The sequence below is a fragment of the Pseudophryne corroboree genome, chromosome 3, assembly GCF_028390025.1.
Source record: "Pseudophryne corroboree isolate aPseCor3 chromosome 3, aPseCor3.hap2, whole genome shotgun sequence".
In the NCBI taxonomy this organism is placed as follows: domain Eukaryota; kingdom Metazoa; phylum Chordata; class Amphibia; order Anura; family Myobatrachidae; genus Pseudophryne; species Pseudophryne corroboree.
This window is the reverse complement of record NC_086446.1, coordinates 345,277,448-345,301,540: the sequence shown is the minus strand read 5'-3', so window position 1 is coordinate 345,301,540 and position 24,093 is coordinate 345,277,448. Positions and strand designations below refer to the sequence as shown.

The following is a 24,093-nucleotide window of genomic DNA, read 5'->3' as shown; positions in this document are numbered from 1 at the left end:
CATATAATGAAATAAAAGTGCAGAATGCATATTCTTGGCCCACACAAGTCATCAAAACATAAAACCTGCTCATAGAAAGACTGACATAATGTCACACAGAAACACTGAACTGCTACGGAATGACAACACAGTGACATCACAGGTAAAAATGATACTTTTATTTTCAATTTAAGTAAACCGAAAAAGCTTTCTTGGTGGCTGCATGATTGATTTATTTTTAAATGATTATAGGCCCAAGCAATTTGATACAAAGGCTTCCCAGCTGGGGGTGTAATAATACAAAATAAAAACTAAAAAAGAAGGGGGATAAAGTATGATTGACACATACACAAGACAGTAAGGCTGCGGAGGGAGTGTCATTTGGGGGGACACCATGGTTGCTCTCCCCTGTTCCGCACTGGGTATGAGGGAAAGTGCATTGATTGAAGAGGAAGAACAGAAAATTTGTAGTTTGGTCCAGTTAGGAGGATTGTGGAATAAAATGTAATCTCTTCATTAGCAGAGAAAAGATTAGGATTTGATTTTCACTTGGTCCTTGGTGGGGGAGGAAACGCACAAACAAACACAGAAAAAAAAAAAACATCCCACTTTTGCCAATATAGCTATATTTACAGTGTGGTGGCATGTCTGCAGGAGTACAAACTCTTCACAGCACACGCAGGGCCTTGTTGCGTTATCCAGTCTGACCGTAACAGTGTTACATTGCCTTCTAAAGGAATGCATCAAGTATTTTTAGAGTTTTGTGGAATTACCTATCCCCTCACCAAATATTCACATTGAGTTCCAGTTACTTTTGCTTTACCAATTGTGCTTTAAAAGTGACATCAGGAATACTGAAATTATTTGTGCTTGGTCCCCAACATTACAAATCACTGCCCCTCTAGAGCTCAGTAGATGGGAAACCACCAACCTTTCCTTGCTACAAGAATGAAGGCGAACGTGCAGAATGAGCACTGAAGAAACAACCCGTCCGTGCATGAGGGAAATAGGCTACAGCAAATAAGGCAGTTACATGACAAGGCAGCAGAAATTTGGCTCACGATGCATTTGGTTGAATGTCAGCCACAAATTGGCACCAGGAGACTGCCGCACCTCTTCTTAAGGAAATATCACAACTTATAATATGCAGAAGGGATTTGTACGTGATAAATTCAGTGACACATGAAATTTATGAATAGAGTTTAGAAGTTTTTCAATGCTCTCACATGGGGAAATGTGGCAGACGACACCTGCTTAGCACAGTGACCGACTTTTCAAACATTTGAATTACGAATGCATCTCTCTGATCTCAGTCACTAGAACACAATGCTGACTCCAAGGGGGCAATTCAAATGTTTGAAAAGTCGGTTGGGTGTCTGTTTTTTTCCTGTCTATTAGATAGGAAAAAACAGACACCCAACTGACTTTTCAAACAATTGAGTCTCCCCTCAAGTGTCAAGATAAATCTCTTCTCGCACTACTATCTTATAGGCCATACATAGGAATTGGCATGGAGGGATAGTTGGACATATTGGGGGCTAAAAATTTGTTTAATCAATGCATGAAACCAGTCCCTTTTTGCCTGCTCTCTATTTGCTTTAAATCCCACAAACTCTGTGGAGACTTTTTTATCTATACAGGTTGAGTATCCCATATCCAAATATTCCGAAATACGGAATATTCCGAAATACGGACTTTTTTTGAGTGAGAGTGAGATAGTGAAACCTTTGTTTTTTGATAGCTCAATGTACACAAACTTTGTTTAATACACAAAATTATTAAAAATATTGTATTAAATGACCTACAGGCTGTGTGTATAAGGTGTATATGAAACATAAATGAATTGTGTGAATATACACACACTTTGTTTAATGCACAAAGTTATAAAAAATATTGTCTAAAATGACCTGCAGGCTGTGTGTATAAGGTATATATGAAACATAAATGCGTTCTGTGCTTAGACTTGGGTCCTATCGTCATGATATCTCATTATGGTATACAATTATTTCAAAATACGGAAAAATCCGATATCCAAAATACCTCTGGTCCCAAGCATTTTGGATAAGGGATACTCAACCTGTATAACAAAATGGAAAGAAAAACAAAAATAAAGAAAAAATATATATATTTATAAAATATACCAAATTGGGGGGGAGGGGGGGGGCAAAAAAACAAAAACCCTGAAACAAATAGTCTTTAATGTAAAAATATTATAATTAAATCTTTCAAGCTGTTACTAATCAACTACACTAATATATATATATATATATTTGATTACGGCATCTGACTAAGAAATAGAATAGCACATTTCTGGCGAGGTGCGGCGTTATTAACCGTAGTGGCTGCTGCTTTGGAAGGATTGTAGACAGAAATTAGGGCACTGCCCACTGCAATAACTAACACCACAATTTAAGCCACTTCTGAATGCTCACTGTGCCAGGGAAGCAGACAGCGGGCTTCAAATGACTGTTAATGTGAACATACTCTAGTGTGGTTTGTTAGATGGAGATTAAAGTACGATGTGGGGAAAAAACAGCAGGATGACCCATACGGCCAAAATCAATTCGAGAAAATTCAATGACAAGCACCACATATCCTTGCAATGTTTCCATATCATAGGTTCTAAATTAGGATGTCAAAAGTTTATCCCAAACAATATAAGGAACAGTTTTAGATTTGTAAACCACATTTTAAATTTAAAGGAGCGAGCAGTGCTCTCAACCAACTCGGAATTCATATTCCTGCAATATGTATACTGACAGAAAAGGAAAGAAAAAGAAAACAAACAAAACAAAAAACTACCACATCCCGCTCCTGAAAACCTATTTAAAAAAAAATGATATACCAGTGCAAAGCGCATAGACAGGTCAATCAGACATAAAAAGGGCAGGGTTCAGAGTGTGGGAGGATAAAGAGGGTGACATCTCCCCTATGCTGTCCCTCTAGTGACTAAAAGATTAAGCAAGAGGTAATTTTTCTTCTGCCACCAGAGGGTAGCAGAGAGGGTTTAAGAGAGAATGCTGAAATAGAGGGAGAGGTGGAGCCCACCCTTCACAATGCTGGGAGAGGGCTGCACTGGAATGCTTCATGATTGTGTAAGAAAGAGAGATGAGGTGAGTTCTCCCGATCATATGGCTTCCACATAGTTGGCAGGAAGCATGCCAGTGTCCCCTGTGCGCTCCACAGTTCCGTACATCCATCCGTCATCAATCTGCTGAACATTGATAATAGTATCGCCATCCTGGAAAGACACCTCATCTTCATCTGCAGCATTGTAATCATACACAGCTCTGAAGCGCTTCTGTGAAATGGGAGAGGAGACAGTATATGAAAGAGAAGAGAAGAAACATTATATGACATTTGTATTTTGGATATGCCCTATAACTAGTAGCGCTGCTGCAGCCACATGGCTATGAGTTGAGGGATACCCTCCTAAAAGTATGTTTCTCTAACGTCCTAGTGGATGCTGGGGACTCCGTCAGGACCATGGGGAATAGCCGCTCCGCAGGAGACAGGGCACAAAAAGTAAGCTTTTAGGATAACATGGTGTGTACTGGCTCCTCCCCCTATGACCCTCCTCCAAGCCTCAGTTAGGTTTTTGTGCCCGTCCGAGCAGGGTGCAATCTAGGTGGCTCTCTTAAAGAGTTGCTTAGAAAAAGTTTTTAGGTTCTTTATTTTCAGTGAGTCCTGCTGGCAACAGGCTCACTGCATCGAGGGACTTAGGGGAGAGAAGTGAACTCACCTGCGTGCAGGATGGATTGGCTTCTTAGGCTACTGGACACCATTAGCTCCAGAGGGAGTCGGAACACAGGTCTCGCCCTGGGGTTCGTCCCGGAGCAGCGCCGCCGACCCCCCTTGCAGATGCTGAAGATTGAAGAGGTCCGGAACCAGGCGGCAGAAGACTTTCAGTCTTCATCAGGTAGCGCACAGCACTGCAGCTGTGCGCCATTGTTGTCAGCACACTTCACACAGCGGTCACGGAGGGTGCAGGGCGCGGGGGGGGGGCGCCCTGGGCAGCAATGTATAATACCTGTATGGCGAAAAATACATCACATATAGCCCTTGAGGCTATATGGATGTATTTAACCCCTGCCAGATATCACAGACTCCGGAGAAGAAGCCCGCCGAAAAGGGGGCGGGGCCTATTCTCCTCAGCACACAGCGCCATTTTCCCTCACAGAAATGCTGGTGGGAAGGCTCCCATGCTCTCCCCTGCACTGCACTAGAGAAACAGGGTTAAAACAGAGAGGGGGGGCACTGATTTGGCGATATGAATATATATTAAAATGCTATAAGGGAGGAACACTTATATAAAGGTTGTCCCTGTATAATTATAGCGTTTTGGTGTGTGCTGGCAAACTCTCCCTCTGTCTCCCCAAAGGGCTAGTGGGTCCTGTCCTCTATCAGAGCATTCCCTATGTGTGTGCTGTATGTCGGTACGTGTGTGTCGACATGTATGAGGAAAATGTTGGTGAGGAGGCGGAGCAAATTGCCTGTAATGGTGATGTCACTCTCTAGGGAGTCGACACCGGAATGGATGGCTTAATTATGGAATTACGTGATAATGTCAACACGCTGCAAGCCGGTTGACGACATGAGACGGCCGGCGAACAAATTAGTACCTGTCCAGGCGTCTCAAACACCGTCAGGGGCTGTAAAACGCCCATTTACCTCAGTCGGTCGACACAGACCCAGACACGGACACTGATTTCAGTGTCGACGGTGAAGAAACAAACGTATTTTCCTTTAGGGCCACACGTTAAGGGCAATGAAGGAGGTGTTACATATTTCTGATACTACAAGTACCACAAAAAAGGGTATTATGTGGGATGTGAAAAAACTACCTGTAGTTTTTCCTGAATCAGATAAATTAAATGAAGTGTGTGAGATGCGTGGGTTTCCCCCGATAGAAAATTATTGGCGGTATACCCTTTCCCGCCAGAAGTTAGGGCGCGTTGGGAAACACCCCTTAGGGTGGATAAGGCGCTCACATGCTTATCAGAACAAGTGGCGGTACCATCTACAGATAGGGCCGTACTTAAGGAGCCAGCTGATAGGAGGCTGGAAAATATCCTAAAAAGTATACACACACATGCTGGTGTTATACTGCGACCAGCGATCGCCTCAGCCTGGATGTGCAGAGCTGAGGTGGCTTGGTCGGATTCCCTGACTAAAAATATTGATACCCTTGACAGGGACAGTATTTTATTGACTATAAGAGCATTTAAAGGATGCATTTCTATATATGCGAGATGCGCAGAGGGATATTTGCACTCTGGCATCAAGAGTAAATGCGATGTCCATATCTGCAAGAAGATGTTTATGGACACGACAGTGGTCAGGTGATGCAGATTCCAAACGGCACAAAGATGTATTGCCGTATAAGGGGGAGGAATTATTTGGGGTCGGTCCATGGGACCTGGTGGCCACGGCAACTGCTGGAAAATCCACCGTTTTTTACCCTAAGTCACATCTCTGCAGAAAAAGACACCGTCTTTTCAGCCTCAGTCCTTTCGTCCCTATAAGAGTCATATCTGCCCAGGGATAGAGGAAAGGGAAGAAGACTGCAGCAGGCAGCCCATTCCCAGGAACAGAAGCCCTCCACCGCTTCTACCAAGTTCTCAGCATGACGCTGGGACCGTACAGGACCCCTGGATCCTACAAGTAGTATCCAAGGGGTACAGATTGGAATGTCGAGACGTTTCCCCCTCGCAGGTTCCTGTAGTCTGCTGTACCAATGTCTCCCTCCGACAGGGAGGCAGTATTGAAAACAATTCACAAGCTGTATTCCCAGCAGGTGATAATAAAATTACCCCTCCTACAACAAGGAAAGGGGTATTATTCCACACTATATGGTGGTACTGAAGCCAGAAGGCTAGGTGAGACCTATTCTAAATCTGAAATATTTGAACACTTACAAAGGTTCAAATCCAGATGCAGTCACTCAGAGCAGTGATAGCGAACCGGGAAGAAGGGGACTATATGGTGTCCCGGGACATCAGGGATGCTTACCTCCATGTCCCAAAATTTGCCTCTCTCACCAAGGGTACCTCAGGTTCGTGGTACAGAACTGTCACTATCAGTTTCAGACGATGCCGTTGGATTGTCCAAGGCACCCCGGGTCCTTACCAAGGTAATGACCGAAATGAGGATTCGTCTTCAAAGAAAATGGACGACCTCCTGATAAGAACAAGGTCCAGAGAACAGTTGGAGGTCGGAGTAGCACTATCTCAAGTAGTTCTACGACAGCACGGGTGGATTCTAAATATTCCAAAACCGCAGTTGTTCCGACGACACGTCTGCTGGTCCTAGGGATGATTCTGGACACAGTCCAGAAAAAGGTGTTTCTCCCAGAGGAGAAAGCCAGGGAGTTATCCGAGCTAATCGGGATCCTCCTAAAACCAGGAAAAGTGTCAGTGCATCATTGCACAAGAGTCCTGGTAAAAATGGTGACTTATTACGAAGCGATTCCATTCGGCAGATTTCACGCAAGAACTCTTCAGTGGGATCTGCTGGACAAATGGTCCGGATCGCATCTTCAGATGCATCAGCGGATAACCCTATATCCAAGGACAAGGGTGTCTCTCCTGTGGTGATTACAGAGTGCTCATCTTCTAGAGGGCCGCAGATTCGGCATTCAGGATTGGATGCTGGTGACCACGGAGGCCAGCCTGAGAGGCTGGGGAGCAGTCACACAGGGAAAAAATTTCCAGGGAGTGTGATCAAGTCTGGAGAATTCTCTCCACATAAATATACTGGAGCTAAGAGCAAATTTATAATGCTCTAAGCTTAGCAAGACCTCTGCTTCAAGGTCAGCCGGTATTGATCCAGTGGGATAACATCACGGCAGTCGCCCACGTAAACAGAAAGGGCGGCACAAGAAGCAGGAGGGCAGTGGCAAAACTGCAAGGATTTTTCGCTAGGCGGAAAATCATGTGATAGCACTGTCAGCAGTGTTCATTCCGGGAGTGGACGACTGGGAAGCAGACTTCCTCAGCAGGCACGACCTCCACCCGGGAGAGTGGGAACTTCATCGGGAAGTTTTCCGCATGATTGTGAACCGTTGGGAAAGACCAAAGGTGGACATGATGGCGTCCCGCCCGAACAAAAAACGGGACAGGTATTGCGCCAGGTCACGAGACCTTCAGGCGATAGCTGTGGACGTCCTGGTAACACCGTGGGTGTAACAGTCGGTGTATGTGTTCCCTCCTCTGCTTCTCATAACCAAGGTATTGAGAATTATAAGACGTAGAGGAGTAAGAACTATACTCGTGGCTCCGGATTGGCCAAGAGGGACTTGGTACCCGGAACTTCAAGAGATGCTCACAGAGGACTAATGGCCTCGGGAGCTAAGAAGGGACTTGCTTCAGCAAGTACCATGTCTGTTCCAAGACTTACCGCGGCTGCGTTTGACGGCATGGCGGTTGAACGCCGGATCCTAAGGGAAAAGGCATTTCGGAAGAGGTCATACCTACCCTGGTCAAAGCCAGGAAGGAGGTGACCGCACAACGTTATCACCACATGTGGTGAAAATATGTTGCGTGGGTGAGGCCAGGAAGGCCCCACGAAGAAATTTCAACTAGGTCGATTTCTGCACTTCCTGCAAACAGGAGTGTCTATGAGCCTCAAATTGGGGTCCATTAAGGTTCAAGTTTCGGCCCTGTAGATTTTCTTCCAGAAAGAATTGGCTTCGGTTCCTGAAGTCCAGAAGTTTGTCAAGGGAGTATTGCATATACAGCCCCTTTTGTGCCTCCAGTGGCACCGTGGGATCTCAACATAGTGTTGGGATTCCTCAAATCATATTGGTTTGAGCCGCTCAAATCTGTGGATTTGAAATATCTCACATGGAAAGTGACCATGCTGTTGGCCCTGGCCTCGGCCAGGCGATTGTCAGAATTGGCGGCTTTGTCTTACAAAAGCCCATATTTAATTTTCCATTCGGACAGGGCAGAACTGCGGACTTGTCCCCAGTTTCTTCCTAAGGTGGTGTCAGCGTTTCACCTGAAACAACCTATTGTGGTGCCTGCGGCTACTAGGGACTTGGAGGACTCCAAGTTGCTAGACGTTGTCAGGGCCCTGAAAAAAAAAATATATATATATATATATATATAATTCCAGGACGGCTGGAGTCAGAAAGTCTGACTTGCTGTTTATATTGTATGCACCCAAAAAGCTGGGTGCTCCTGCTTCTAAGCAGACTATTGCTCGTTGGATTTGTAGTACAATTCAGCTTGCACATTCTGTGGCAGGCCTGCCACAGCCAAAATCTGTAAATGCCCATTCCACAAGGAAGGTGGGCTCATCTTGGGCGGCTGCCCGAGGGGTCTCGGCTTTACAACTTTGCCGAGCAGCTACGTGGTCAGGGGGGAACACGTTTGTAAAATTCTACAAATTTGATACCCTGGCTGAGGAGGACCTGGAGTTTCTCTCATTCGGTGCTGCAGAGTCATCCGCACTCTCCCGCCCGTTTGGGAGCTTTGGTATAATCCCCATGGTCCTGACGGAGTCCCCAGCATCCACTAGGACGTTAGAGAAAATAAGATTTTACTTACCGATAAATCTATTTCTCGTAGTCCGTAGTGGATGCTGGGCGCCCATCCCAAGTGCGGATTGTCTGCATTACTTGTACATAATTATTGTTACAAAAATCGGGTTGTTATTGTTGTGGGCCATCTTTTCAGAGGCTCCTTCGTTGTTATCATACTGTTAACTGGGTTCAAATCACAGGTTGTACGGTGTGATTGGTGTGGCTGGTATGAGTCTTACCCGGGATTCAAGATCCTTCCTTATTGTGTACGCTCGTCCGGGCACAGTACCTAACTGAGGCTTGGAGGAGGGTCATAGGGGGAGGAGCCAGTACACACCATGTGATCCTAAAAGCTTACTTTTTGTGCCCTGTCTCCTGCGGAGCCGCTATTCCCCATGGTCCTGACGGAGTCCCCAGCATCCACTACGGACTACGAGAAATAGATTTATCGGTAAGTAAAATCTTATTTTTTCACTCCTATTCAAACTGCTCTCATATTATCCGACATTTAACATTATCAGACTGAAGAATCTGATAATCGGCTGGCCTTAGCTGCCATTCTGGGTGTTAAGCCAGGTGTGGATTATTAGATGAAAAAAGGTCTACAGTCATTAGGTTGACCACTAATGGTAGACATGCATTAGGTCAACAGGGTCAAAAAGTAGTCAGGGTCAAAAGGTCGACACAAAAAAAGGCAAATATTTTTTTTTAGATGTTTTGTCCCTTTTCTTCCACAAACAAGCCCCATTAGTGTACTATGTGCCCTCACATGGCTCATTTTGCTCGCCATGCTTCGGGCAAGGTGCCTCGCTCCTCTACTGCTGCGCTCAGCACAGGTTACTACTCCTGATCGTAGTCCATGTGGACGGCGAAGTATGAAAAAGTTTAATAAATAAAAACTTGTGTCGACTGCATGTCGACCATTGTCAAATCGACCTTTTAAATTGTCAGCCTTTTGACCCTGTCGACCATTAGTGGCCGACAGGTGGTTGACCGTTTTAGTGTAGATCTTTAGACCAGACACCGTGTTAGTCACAAGCTGCCACATTCTGCTAGCTTCACAATGTTTGAAAGTAACTAGGTGATCAACTATGTGCAAGGACTTTTATACCAGGGGATGCCAGTGAGGGATTGTTACCACGTCAGATAGCTGGAACTAGGCAATACTGACCTAGTGTTCTGGAATAGAAGCAGATGTTCTATCAAGTATGCCCATTGCCTAATACACAGTTGAGACAGACAGATTTTAGGCTGGAAACCAATAACTAAGCATCTAAATAAAGTCAATGGTTCCGTGAAAAACAGCTAGGTTCAATGTCAGTGGTTCCTAGTGAAATAAGCTGCATGGTGAGGGATATCACCAGTTCCTAGTGAAACAATACCCAACATAGTCAGTGATATTACTGGTTCCTAGTAAAACAATAGGCTGCTAATGAACTGATATTTGATTTTTCATGGATTGGTTTTCTGCATTTTCATGAACATTACATGAGCCGACAAACTCGCTGCCACCACAGTGTGAAAGGGACAGTTGCAAGCTGCACTTTCAGCCCTGAATCTTTACAAAAAACGTACTCACCCCCCCTGCTGGGGCAGTGTGCTGGGTTGGCACTGGGGCTGCTGGTTCTTGGTAACCGTATTTGGGTTGCTGTTGTTGCTGCCTCTGATGTTGATAAGCTATCAAAGAAAGAAAAGAAAGCATTAAAAAGAGATCATAATATTTATTTTGTTACTAACTTTACAATGTTCAGCTAGATCATAGGTTCTTAAACTCAGTCCTCATGTTTTCAGGTCTCTTGAAAGAATCACAAGTAAAATAATTAGCTTCACCTGTGGATCTTTTACCTGTGCTGTGCGGCTGCTCGGTGACTTGGAAAATGTGAGCTGTCATTTTGAGAACATATGAACTTGGTCATCAAGCCTGGGAAACCCAACACAGGGCTTAGGCTACTTGGGTCTCTCAAGCAGTTTTAGGTTTTTCCTGCGCTGACAATATTTACAAGCCTGTTTCTACTCATCAGTGATGGGTAACCCGATATGCTTCAAGGGCCACATTTGGTAGCCTCATACTTTCTAATGGTACACACATTATCTATTACAGAATGAAAAATAGCCAGCTTCACTTATCCCAAAATGTCCCCATGTTGCTTACATGTTCCAAAGTTCCACTACATGCCACTCACACCTCTGACTTTCTCCAATGCAGCCAAAGAAGACTCTCGCAACTACTCCAAAAGGTTGATTTATTAAAACGTGTTTTAGAATGTACTAGATAGTGGTTACTATGGGCAACACCTCGACTTTTTAGAAGTTTTGTTAACTCTACCCCAATTCTCCCCCATATGGCTATCAGGACTACCCACAGGCCTCAACTTTTACTTAGTAAGTTCCACTAGCAACGACTCTCCCTTATGCCCACAGAGGAAGGCAGTGGAGTACACTGCGCACCCTCTTCCTCTTTCAGTATGTTGCGTAATCTCCCTGTGTTGTGCGAAAAAGGTCATGTGAAGTGGAACTTATAGGCCCTACATAATAGGTGTTATCACTGAAAGACATGAACGATCTCGTTCATTAATGAACGAGATATCGTTCATATCTTTCAGTGTGTAGGCACCAACGATGAACAATGCGCGTCCCCGCGCTCGTTCATCGTTGGTGCCAGGTCGCTTATACATGCAGGCCAATATGGACAATATCGTCCATATTAGCATGCAGGGCTATGGGGCCGGGTGACGGGGGAGTGAAGAAACTTCACTCCCCCCATTACTCCCCCCCAACCCCGCCGCCGGGTCGCCCGTCGGGCATCTCGTCAGCATATCGCCTAATGTGTAGGGCCCATTGGTTGCTTAGTAAGATAGTGTGCAGCTGGCTGGGAGCCACAGGTGAAGGTTTGCTGGCCCAGTTGCCCATCACTGCTATAGTATGACCACAAAATGCCGGATACATGCCATGTAGAAAAAGACAGTACTGGTAAAACTGGATGTATATTTATTTCCATAGTAAAGTTACCAAACTGTATTTTAAGGTTTCCTATGCATTCTCTAAAGTGGGCACTCAGGATCCAGACGGCATTCTAGTTGTAAGTAGAGTTTAGGGTAGTGTTAGGTTGTTGGGGGGTATGGGTTAGGGATAGGTTGCGGGAGGGGACAGTTAGCGGTAAAATACCAAAATCAGTCGGTATTTTGAACGTCAGGATCTTGTGTGCCGGGATATAGAGAACAACAAAAATATCTCTGCACTATTAAAATAGAGTTGAAGTAAAAATTTAGAGATCTGTGACACTGCATTCAACTTGATGAATAGTCACATTCATTATCTGTATCTGAGTCAACAATTTTCCCTTGCTTCTATTGTACCTTTGTACCCTTAGGAACTATTTTAATTGTTATTTATGTCTAACTGCATATAGTATAATTTATTCATTATCTTCATTTCAACAGCAGAAAAATAAATATTTTTCTATTAAGCAAAGCGTTTTTTGTTTTGTTTTATTTAAACAAATTTTACAATATTGAAGTATATAAAATAGAGAAGTCATAATCATCATCATTACCACATACATTCAGTTACAGATCAACAAGTTCTAGATCTGAGAACAAAAAACACCTGCAAAGTGGAAGTGGGGTGACATTATTATAAAACATTACACAGAAAAAAAATGAGTATACAATGAATCATATTTGAGATATACACAGGTCTTAAACCATAAGGTAGTACGAAAACAGTCAAAGATGGACATTTTGATGAGGCAGGGTAGAACATCCGTAAAGCTTTCCCACCTAGCAAAAAAAGCTTTTAGCATGTTTTTTTCTTTGAAGTTAGCAAAGAGTTTTTATAAAATTGTAAAAGTTCTATAGTTTATCTAAGGGTGGAAGCATGTCGCAGTCCTCACGATCACAATCCAGGTTTTCCATTCACACACAGACTTTCAAAACCACTTCTAACATCACTGTAATCAGAAGGGGAGGATGGAAAATGGCCACACTATTGTAGTTTATCACATCGATGTCTATCGTGGCCAAGATCCTCAATAATAATAATAATAATTCTATTAATTTTCAAGGAACTCATACATGCTATATTGCAGCTCATACAGTCAACATAAAAATACACAAGACTGCATACTGTTCACACATGGGTGTGGGTTGATAGATAGTGTCTAGTTAGACAGTCAATAGATAGACACCATATGTTATGGCCCATACACACGGTGAGATTCGGGCTATGCCCGATTCTCACACAATTTTGACTATAGAGATAGTCAAAATTGTTTTTTGCGATGCCGACCGTGCATCGGCATCGAATCGGGATCGCAAGGTGACTTTCACCTTGCGATCTGCACTAACTTTTACTATTTTGACTATATAGTCAAAATCGTAAGAAAAAAATCTCACCGTGTGTACACACCATTAGACAGACATTAGGTCGACAGGGTCAAAAGGTCAACGTGAAAAAAGGCAGACAGTACAAAAGGTTGACAGGGTCAACGTGAAAAAAGGCAGACAGTACAAAAGGTCGACAGGGTCAAAAGGTCAACATGAAAAAGGTAGACAGTACAAAAGGTCGACATGAAAATGGTAGACACAAGAAGGTAGACACAAGAAGGTAGACACCATATTTTTTTGCATTTTAGTGGTTTGTGTGGATAGTTTTCTCATCTGGGACCCCCAATTGTAGAAAGGCATACCCTCGCGGGGTTCGCCATGCTTCGGGCTCGGTGGCTCGCCACAAGGTTTATAACCAACTCTATGCAGACATGGATAGAGAAGGTATGAAATAGTCCAAAAACATGTTACATTTGAAAAAAAAAATTCTCTTTTTTTTATGTTGACCATTTTCATGTCGACCTTTCGACCCTGTCGACCTTCTGTCTACCTTTTTCATGTCGACCTGTTGACCCTGTCGACCTAATGTCTGTCTAACATATGGGGGGAGATTCAAATATTTGAAAAGTCGGTTGGGTGTCTGTTTTTTCCTGTCTATTAGATAGGAAAAAACAGACTTCCAACTGACTTTTCAAACATTTGAATCTCTCCCATGGTGACTATCTAGTGACTGTTTAACTAGACACTTTCTATCTATCAACCGGATACCTCAGACACATATACACAACTAACTTTATATACAAGCACCCACACACAACATTATTTTTCTATAAATATTATTTATATATACACACACACACAATACTGTGCAAAAGTTTTAGGCAGGTGTGGAATAATGCTGCAAGGTAAGAATGCTTTCAAATATAGAAGTGTTAAAAGTTAATTTTTACCAATTAACAAGATGCAAAGTGAATGAACAGAAAGGAAGTCTAAATCAAATCAATATTTGGTGTGACTACCCTTTGGATTCAAAACAGCACCAATTCTTCTAGGTAAGCTTGCACAAAGTCAGGGATTTTGTAGGATTATAGTCAGGTGTATGATTATCCAGTCATACCAAACAGGTAATAATGATCATTTTCATATGTAGGTTGAAACACAGTCATTAACTGAAACAGAAACAGCAGTGTAGGAGGCTTTTAACTGGTTAAGAAACAGCCAAACTCTGCAACAAAATGTGAGATTTTGGAAGACCATTTCAGGTCACCATGGCAATACTGAGCACAGCAACAAGACACAAAGTAGTAATACTGCATAAGCAAGGTCTCTCCCAGGCAAAGATTTCAAAGCAGACTTGGATTTCAAGATATGCTGTTTAAACTCTTTTGAAGAAGCACAAAGTAATTGGCAATGTTGGGGATGCAGACGCAGTGGTCGGCCAAGAAAATTTAGTACATCAGATGAAAGACAAAATGCTTCCCTTCGAAATCCGAAAATATCCAGCAACGCTATTAGCTCAGAACTGGTGGAAACTAGGGATGAGCGGGTTCGGTTCCTCGGAATCCGAACCCGCCCGAACTTCAGTTTTTTTTACACGGGGCCGAGCGACTCGGATCTTCCCGCCTTGCTCGGTTAACCCGAGCGCGCCCGAACGTCATCATCCCGCTGTCGGATTCTATCGCGAGACTCGGATTCTATATAAGGAGCCGCGCGTTGCCGCCATTTTCACACGTGCATTGAGATTCATAGGGAGAGGACGTGGCTGGCGTCCTCTCCGTTTATAGAGAAGAGAGTGAGACAGTAGAGAGAGAGACAGTAGTAATTTTGGGGAGCATTAGGAGGAGTACTAGTAGTTACTTGCTGAAGTGATAGATAGTGTGACTATTATCTGACTTGTGGGGGAGACACTGACAGTGGGGAGCAGTTAGAGTCTGAGAGCAGGACTCAGGAGTACATATAACGTACAGTGCACACTTTTGCTGCCAGAGTGCCACACTGCCATTGTGACCACACTGACCACCAGTATAATATATATTGTGATTGTCTGCTTATGAGTACTACTTGCAAGTTGCTGATAGTGTGACCAGTGACCTGACCACCAGTTTAATAATCACCACCAGCGAGTTTAATATATATATATATATATATATATATATATATATATATATAGGTAGTGAATGAACGGCGGCACTCAAGCAGACTTAGTCGTTATGAAGATAAAATTTCCTTTAATCGGCGATTAAAGGAAATTTTATCTTCATAACGACTAAGTCTGCTTGAGTGCCGCCGTTCATTCACTACCTATGCTAGTCACATTGCTGACTTGGAGGGCACCGCAGCAAAGGAACTCGTTGTCGTCTCTGGGAGTGCCGGTATGACTTCTGTATATATATATATATATATATATATATATATATATATATATATATAAAATTGTATATAATATATATATAATATTGTATACCACCTACCCGTGGTTTTTTTCTTTTCTTTCATTATACATACTACTATAGTAGCTTACTGTAGCAGTCTGCGGTGCTGCTGAGCTGACAGTGTCCAGCAGGTCCGTCATCAGTCATTACATAATAAATATATATGCCTGTCCGGCTGCAGTACTAGTGATATTATATATATATATATATATATATATATATATTGATTTCATCTCATTATCATCCAGTCTATATTAGCAGCAGACACAGTACGGTAGTCCACGGCTGTAGCTACCTCTGTGTCGGCAGTCGCTCGTCCATCCATAATTGTATACCACCTACCCGTGGTTTTTTTTTTTTCTTTCTTCTTTATACATACTACTATAGTAGCTTACTGTAGCAGTCTGCGGTGCTGCTGAGCTGACAGTGTCCAGCAGGTCCGTCATCAGTCATTACATAATAAATATATATGCCTGTCCGGCTGCAGTACTAGTGATATTATATATATATATATATATATATATATTGATTTCATCTCATTATCATCCAGTCTATATTAGCAGCAGACACAGTACGGTAGTCCACGGCTGTAGCTACCTCTGTGTCGGCAGTCGCTCGTCCATCCATAATTGTATACCACCTACCCGTGGTTTTTTTTTTTTCTTTCTTCTTTATACATACTACTATAGTAGCTTACTGTAGCAGTCTGCGGTGCTGCTGAGCTGACAGTGTCCAGCAGGTCCGTCATCAGTCATTACATAATAAATATATCTACCTGTCCGGCTGCAGTACTAGTGTGATATAATATATATTGATTTCATCTCATTATCATCCAGTCTATATTAGCAGCAGACACAGTACGGTAGTCCACGGCTGTAGCTACCTCTGTGTCTTTTAGTTGTGCCTATTAAAATATGGAGAACAAAAATGTTGAGGTTCCCACTTCCACCTCGTGCTGAAGCTGCTGCCACTAGTCATGGCCGAGACGATGAAATGCCAGCAACGTCGTCTGCCAAGGCCGATGCCCAATGTCATAGTACAGAGCATGTAAAATCCAAAACACCAAATATCAGTAAAAAAAGGACTCCAAAATCTAAAATAAAATTGTCGGAGGAGAAGCGTAAACTTGCCAATATGCCATTTACCACACGGAGTGGCAAGGAACGGCTGAGGCCCTGGCCTATGTTCATGGCTAGTGGTTCAGCTTCACATGAGGATGGAAGCACTCAGCCTCTCGCTAGAAAACTGAAAAGACTCAAGCTGGCAAAAGCACCGCAAAGAACTGTGCGTTCTTCGAAATCCCAAATCCACAAGGAGAGTCCAATTGTGTCGGTTGCGATGCCTGACCTTCCCAACACTGGACGTGAAGAGCATGCGCCTTCCACCATTTGCACGCCCCCTGCAAGTGCTGGAAGGAGCACCCGCAGTCCAGTTCCTGATAGTCAGATTGAAGATGTCAGTGTTGAAGTACACCAGGATGAGGAGGATATGGGTGTTGCTGGCGCTGGGGAGGAAATTGACAAGGAGGATTCTGATGGTGAGGTGGTTTGTTTAAGTCAGGCACCCGGGGAGACACCTGTTGTCCGTGGGAGGAATAGGGCCGTTGACATACCTGGTGAAAATACCAAAAAAATCAGCTCTTCGGTGTGGAAGTATTTCACCAGAAATGCGGACAACATTTGTCAAGCCGTGTGTTGCCTTTGTCAAGCTGTAATAAGTAGGGGTAAGGACGTTAACCACCTCGGAACATCCTCCCTTATACGTCACCTGCAGCGCATTCATAATAAGTCAGTGACAAGTTCAAAAACTTTGGGCGACAGCGGAAGCAGTCCACTGACCAGTAAATCCCTTCCTCTTGTAACCAAGCTCACGCAAACCACCCCACCAACTCCCTCAGTGTCAATTTCCTCCTTCGCAAGGAATGCCAATAGTCCTGCAGGCCATGTCACTGGCAATTCTGACGAGTCCTCTCCTGCCTGGGATTCCTCCGATGCATCCTTGCGTGTAACGCCTACTGCTGCTGGCGCTGCTGTTGTTGCTGCTGGGAGTCGATGGTCATCCCAGAGGGGAAGTCGTAAGCCCACTTGTACTACTTCCAGTAAGCAATTGACTGTCCAACAGTGCTTTGCGAGGAAGATGAATTATCACAGCAGTCATCCTGCTGCAAAGCAGATAACTCAGGCCTTGGCAGCCTGGGTGATGAGAAACGTGGTTACGGTATCCACCGTTAATTCAGAGGCAACTAGAGACTTGATTGAGGTACTGTGTCCCCGGTACCAAATACCATCTAGGTTCCATTTCTCTAGGCAGGCGATACCGAAAATGTACACAGACCTCAGAAAAAGACTCACCAGTGTCCTAAAAAAAGCAGTTGTACCCAATGTCCACTTAACCACGGACATGTGGACAAGTGGAGCAGGGCAGGGTCAGGACTATATGACTGTGACAGCCCACTGGGTAGATGTATGGACTCCCGCTGCAAGAACAGCAGCGGCGGCACCAGTAGCAGCATCTCGCAAACGCCAACTCTTTCCTAGGCAGGCTACGCTTTGTATCACCGGTTTCCAGAATACGCACACAGCTGAAAACCTCTTACGGCAACTGAGGAAGATCATCGCGGAATGGCTTACCCCAATTGGACTCTCCTGTGGATTTGTGGCATCGGACAACGCCAGCAATATTGTGTGTGCATTAAATATGGGCAAATTCCAGCACGTCCCATGTTTTGCACATACCTTGAATTTGGTGGTGCAGAATTTTTAAAAAAACGACAGGGGCGTGCAAGAGATGCTGTCGGTGGCCAGAAGAATTGCGGGACACTTTCGGCGTACAGGCACCACGTACAGAAGACTGGAGCACCACCAAAAACGCCTGAACCTGCCCTGCCATCATCTGAAGCAAGAAGTGGTAACGAGGTGGAATTCAACCCTCTATATGCTTCAGAGGTTGGAGGAGCAGCAAAAGGCCATTCAAGCCTATACAATTGAGCACGATATAGGAGGTGGAATGTACCTGTCTCAAGCGCAGTGGAGAATGATTTCAACGTTGTGCAAGGTTCTGCAACCTTTTGAACTTGCCACACGTGAAGTCAGTTCAGACACTGCCAGCCTGAGTCAGGTCATTCCCCTCATCAGGCTTTTGCAGAAGAAGCTGGAGGCATTGAAGGAGGAGCTAAAAGGGAGCCATTCCGCTAGGCATGTGGGACTTGTGGATGGAGCCCTTAATTCGCTTAACAAGGATTCACGGGTGGTCAATCTGTTGAAATCAGAGCACTACATTTTGGCCACCGTGCTCGATCCTAGATTTAAAACCTACCTTGGATCTCTCTTTCCGGCAGACACAAGTCTGCTGGGGTTCAAAGACCTGCTGGTGACAAAATTGTCAAGTCAAGCGGAACGCGACCTGTCAACATCTCCTCCTTCACATTCTCCTGCAACTGGGGGTGCGAGGAAAAGGCTCAGAATTCCGAGCCCACCCGCTGGCGGTGATGCAGGGCAGTCTGGAGCGACTGCTGATGCTGACATCTGGTCCGGACTGAAGGACCTGACAACGATTACGGACATGTCGTCTACTGTCACTGCATATGATTCTCTCACCATTGAAAGAATGGTGGAGGATTATATGAGTGACCGCATCCAAGTAGGCACGTCAGACAGTCCGTACTTATACTGGCAGGAAAAAGAGGCAATTTGGAGGCCCTTGCACAAACTGGCTTTATTCTACCTAAGTTGCCCTCCCACAAGTGTGTACTCCGAAAGAGTGTTTAGTGCCGCCGCTCACCTTGTCAGCAATCTGCGTACGAGGTTACTTCCAGAAAATGTGGAGAAGATGATGTTCATTAAAATGAATTATAATTAATTCCTCCGTGGAGACATTGACCAGCAGCAATTGCCTCCACAAAGTACACAGGGAGCTGAGATGGTGGATTCCAGTGGGGACGAATTGATAATCTGTGAGGAGCGGGATGTACACGGTGATATATCGGAGGATGATGATGAGGTGGACATCTTGCCTCTGTAGAGCCAGTTTGTGCAAGGAGAGATTAATTGCTTCTTTTTCGGTGGGGGTCCAAACCAACCCGTCATTTCAGTCACAGTCGTGTGGCAGACCCTGTCACTGAAATGATGGGTTGGTTAAAGTGTGCATGTCCTGTTTATACAACATAAGGGTGGGTGGGAGGGCCCAAGGACAATTCCATCTTGCACCTCTTTTTTCTTTCATTTTTCTTTGCGTCATGTGCTGTTTGGGGAGTGTTTTTTGGAAGGGCCATCCTGCGTGACACTGCAGTGCCACTCCTAGATGGGCCAGGTGTTTGTGTCGGCCACTAGGGTCGCTTATCTTACTCACACAGCTACCTCATTGCGCCTCTTTTTTTCTTCTTTGCGTCATGTGCTGTTTGGGGAGTGTTTTTTGGAAGGGCCATCCTGCGTGACACTGCAGTGCCACTCCTAGATGGGCCAGGTGTTTGTGTCGGCCACTAGGGTCGCTTATCTTACTCACACAGCTACCTCATTGCGCCTCTTTTTTTCTTCTTTGCGTCATGTGCTGTTTGGGGAGTGTTTTTTGGAAGGGCCATCCTGCGTGACACTGCAGTGCCACTCCTAGATGGGCCAGGTGTTTGTGTCGGCCACTAGGGTCGCTTATCTTACTCACACAGCTACCTCATTGCGCCTCTTTTTTTCTTCTTTGCGTCATGTGCTGTTTGGGGAGTGTTTTTTGGAAGGGCCATCCTGCGTGACACTGCAGTGCCACTCCTAGATGGGCCAGGTGTTTGTGTCGGCCACTAGGGTCGCTTAGCTTACTCACACAGCTACCTCATTGCGCCTCTTTTTTTCTTCTTTGCGTCATGTGCTGTTTGGGGAGTGTTTTTTGGAAGGGCCATCCTGCGTGACACTGCAGTGCCACTCCTAGATGGGCCAGGTGTTTGTGTCGGCCACTAGGGTCGCTTAGCTTACTCACACAGCTACCTCATTGCGCCTCTTTTTTTCTTCTTTGCGTCATGTGCTGTTTGGGGAGTGTTTTTTGGAAGGGCCATCCTGCGCGACACTGCAGTGCCACTCCTAGATGGGCCAGGTGTTTGTGTCGGCCACTAGGGTCGCTTATCTTACTCACACAGCTACCTCATTGCGCCTCTTTTTTTCTTCTTTGCGTCATGTGCTGTTTGGGGAGTGTTTTTTGGAAGGGCCATCCTGCGTGACACTGCAGTGCCACTCCTAGATGGGCCAGGTGTTTGTGTCGGCCACTAGGGTCGCTTATCTTACTCACACAGCTACCTCATTGCGCCTCTTTTTTTCTTCTTTGCGTCATGTGCTGTTTGGGGAGTGTTTTTTGGAAGGGCCATCCTGCGTGACACTGCAGTGCCACTCCTAGATGGGCCAGGTGTTTGTGTCGGCCACTAGGGTCGCTTAGCTTACTCACACAGCTACCTCATTGCGCCTCTTTTTTTCTTCTTTGCGTCATGTGCTGTTTGGGGAGTGTTTTTTGGAAGGGCCATCCTGCGTGACACTGCAGTGCCACTCCTAGATGGGCCAGGTGTTTGTGTCGGCCACTAGGGTCGCTTAGCTTACTCACACAGCTACCTCATTGCGCCTCTTTTTTTCTTCTTTGCGTCATGTGCTGTTTGGGGAGTGTTTTTTGGAAGGGCCATCCTGCGCGACACTGCAGTGCCACTCCTAGATGGGCCAGGTGTTTGTGTCGGCCACTAGGGTCGCTTATCTTACTCACACAGCTACCTCATTGCGCCTCTTTTTTTCTTCTTTGCGTCATGTGCTGTTTGGGGAGTGTTTTTTGGAAGGGCCATCCTGCGTGACACTGCAGTGCCACTCCTAGATGGGCCAGGTGTTTGTGTCGGCCACTAGGATCGCTTAGCTTAGTCATCCAGCGACCTTGGTGCAAATTTTAGGACTAAAAATAATATTGTGAGGTGTGAGGTATTCAGAATAGACTGAAAATGAGTGGAAATTATGGTTTTTGAGGTTAATAATACTTTGGGATCAAAATGACCCCCAAATTCTATGATTTAAGCAGTTTTTTAGGGTTTTTTGAAAAAAACACCCAAATCCAAAACACACCCGAATCCGACAAAAAAAATTCGGTGAGGTTTTGACAAAACGCGGTCGAACCCAAAACACGGCCGCGGAACCGAACCCAAAACCCGAAAAATTTCAAGTGCACATCCCTAGTGGAAACTGGTGTGACCCAGGTACACCCATCTACTGTTCGGAGAAGTCTGGTCAGAAGTGGCCTCAATTTATTCTGCAACAGGTCAACGACCCCAAACAACCAATGTCATTAAGAACCATCTTCAACATTAAGAAGAACAAGGAGTCCTGAAGGTGATAATATAGCCCTCACAGAGCCCTGATCTCAACATCAAGTCTATCTGTGATTACATGAAAAGACAGAAGGATTTGGAGCCAGCCTACATATACAGAAGATCGGTTAGTTCTTAAAGATACTATTGTTGGGTTATCTGCGCACTGAGATCTTAATGTGTGGACGAGCTGCTCACACTATAATCAACACTATAATCAAAATAGTTCTCAAAGATGTTTGGAACAACCTCCCTGTCGAGTTCCTTCAAAAACTGTGCAAGTGGGTATCAGGGCTCTAGGTCGACCATGTAAAGGTCGATAGTCATTAGGTCCACAACTAATAGTAGACATGCAGTAAATCAACATGTAAAAGGTAGACAGTGCTTACAGTCGACATATACAAAAGGTTGACAGGTGCAAATGGGCGACACAGCTTTTTTTGCGTTGCTTGGCCTTTAATTTTACCATCCACGTGGATTATGAATGGGAATAGCAACCTTGAGCCATGTGAGGGGACGGTGCTATACTAATTGGGGTTCCACATGCTTTGACGATGAAAACAAAACACACACAAAAAACAACAACTTTAAAATGTTGTGTCGACCTTTTATCATGTCGACCTAATGCATGTCGACCAATAATGGTCGACCTAATGACTGTAGACCTCATAATCCATACCCGTGCAAGTGTACCTAGAAGAACTGATGCTATATTAAAGGCAAATGGTGGTAACACCAAATATTAATTTGATTTAGATTTCTCTTCTATTCATTTACTTTGCATTTTGTTAATTAATAAAAAAAAATAAGATTTTACTTATCGGTAAATCTATTTCTCGTAGTCCGTAGTGGATGCTGGGGACTCCGTAAGGACCATGGGGAATAGACGGGCTCCGCAGGAGACAGGGCACTTTAAGAAAGAATTTGGATACTGGTGTGCTCTGGCTCCTCCCTCTATGTCCCTCCTCCAGACCTCAGTTAGAGAAACTGGGCCCGGAAGAGCTGACAGTACAAGGAAAGGATTTTGGAATCCAGGGCAAGACTCATACCAGTCACACCAATCACACCGTATAACTTGTGATAAACTTACCCAGTTAACAGTATGAACAACAACGGAGCATCAGATCAACCCTGATGCAACCATAACATAACCCTTATTTAAGCAATAACTATATACAAGTATTGCAGAAGAAGTCCGCACTTGGGACGGGCGCCCAGCATCCACTACGGACTACGAGAAATAGATTTACCGGTAAGTAAAATCTTATTTTCTCTAACGTCCTAGTGGATGCTGGGGACTCCGTAAGGACCATGGGGATTATACCAAAGCTCCCAAACGGGCGGGAGAGTGCGGATGACTCTGCAGCACCGAATGAGCAAACACAAGGTCCTCCTCAGCCAGGGTATCAAACTTGTAAAACTTTGCAAAAGTGTTCGAACCTGACCAAGTAGCTGCTCGGCAAAGCTGTAATGCCGAGACCCCTCGGGCAGCCGCCCAAGAAGAGCCCACCTTCCTTGTGGAGTGGGCTTTTACTGATTTTGGTAGCGGCAATCCAGCCGCAGAATGAGCCTGCTGAATCGTGTTACAGATCCAGCGAGCAATAGTTTGCTTTGAAGCAGGAGCACCCAGCTTGTTGGATGCAAACAGTATAAACAGCGACTCAGTTTTCCTGACTCTAGCCGTTCTGGCTACATAAACCTTCAAAGCCCTGACCACATCTAGTAACTCGGAATCCTCCAAGTCACGAGTAGCCACAGGCACAACAGTAGGTTGGTTCATATGAAAAGATGACACCACTTCTGGCAGAAATTGTGGACGGGTCCGCAATTCTGCCCTGTCCATATGGAAAACCAGATAAGGGCTTTTATGTGAGAAAGCCGCCAATTCTGACACACGCCTAGCTGAAGCCAAGGCTAATAGCATGACCACCTTCCACGTGAGAAATTTGAACTCCACGGTTTTAAGTGGCTCAAACCAGTGTGACTTCAGGAAACTCAACACCACGTTAAGATCCCAAGGTGCCACTGGAGGCACAAAAGGGGGCTGAATATGCAGCACTCCCTTTACAAACGTCTGAACTTCAGGTAGAGAAGCCAGTTCTTTTTGAAAGAAAATGGATAGGGCCGAAATCTGGACCTTAATAGAACCCAATTTTAGGCCCAAAGTCACTCCCGACTGTAGGAAGTGAAGGAAACGGCCCAGCTGGAATTCCTCCGTAGGGGCATTCCTGGCCTCACACCAAGCAACATATTTTCGCCATATACGGTGATAATGTTTAGCTGTCACGTCCTTCCTAGCCTTTATCAGCGTAGAAATAACCTCATCCGGAATGCCTTTTTCTGCTAGGATCCGGCGTTCAACCGCCATGCCGTCAAACGCAGCCGCGGTAAGTCTTGGAACAGACAGGGCCCCTGTGGCAACAAGTCCTGTCTTAGAGGCAGAGGCCATGGGTACTCTGTGAGCATTTCTTGCAGCTCTGGATACCAAGTCCTTCTTGGCCAATCCGGAACAATGAG

The 24,093-nt window shown here is 44.9% G+C and overlaps 1 protein-coding gene across 1 annotated transcript in view; it reads right to left on the bottom strand.

Annotated features, from left to right (window-relative positions):
- Positions 1-143: 143 nt before the first annotated feature.
- The window catches only part of LASP1 (LIM and SH3 protein 1), a 202,835-nt gene continuing 178,885 nt past the window's right edge, over positions 144-24,093 (bottom strand). The window contains exons 6-7 of the mRNA XM_063959703.1: positions 10,086-10,183; positions 144-3,280 (exon numbers count right to left, since the gene is read on the bottom strand). Coding sequence (XP_063815773.1) covers positions 3,107-3,280; positions 10,086-10,183 — 272 coding nt within the window. The 3' untranslated portion in view covers positions 144-3,106. The remainder of the gene's footprint in view (positions 3,281-10,085; positions 10,184-24,093) is intronic.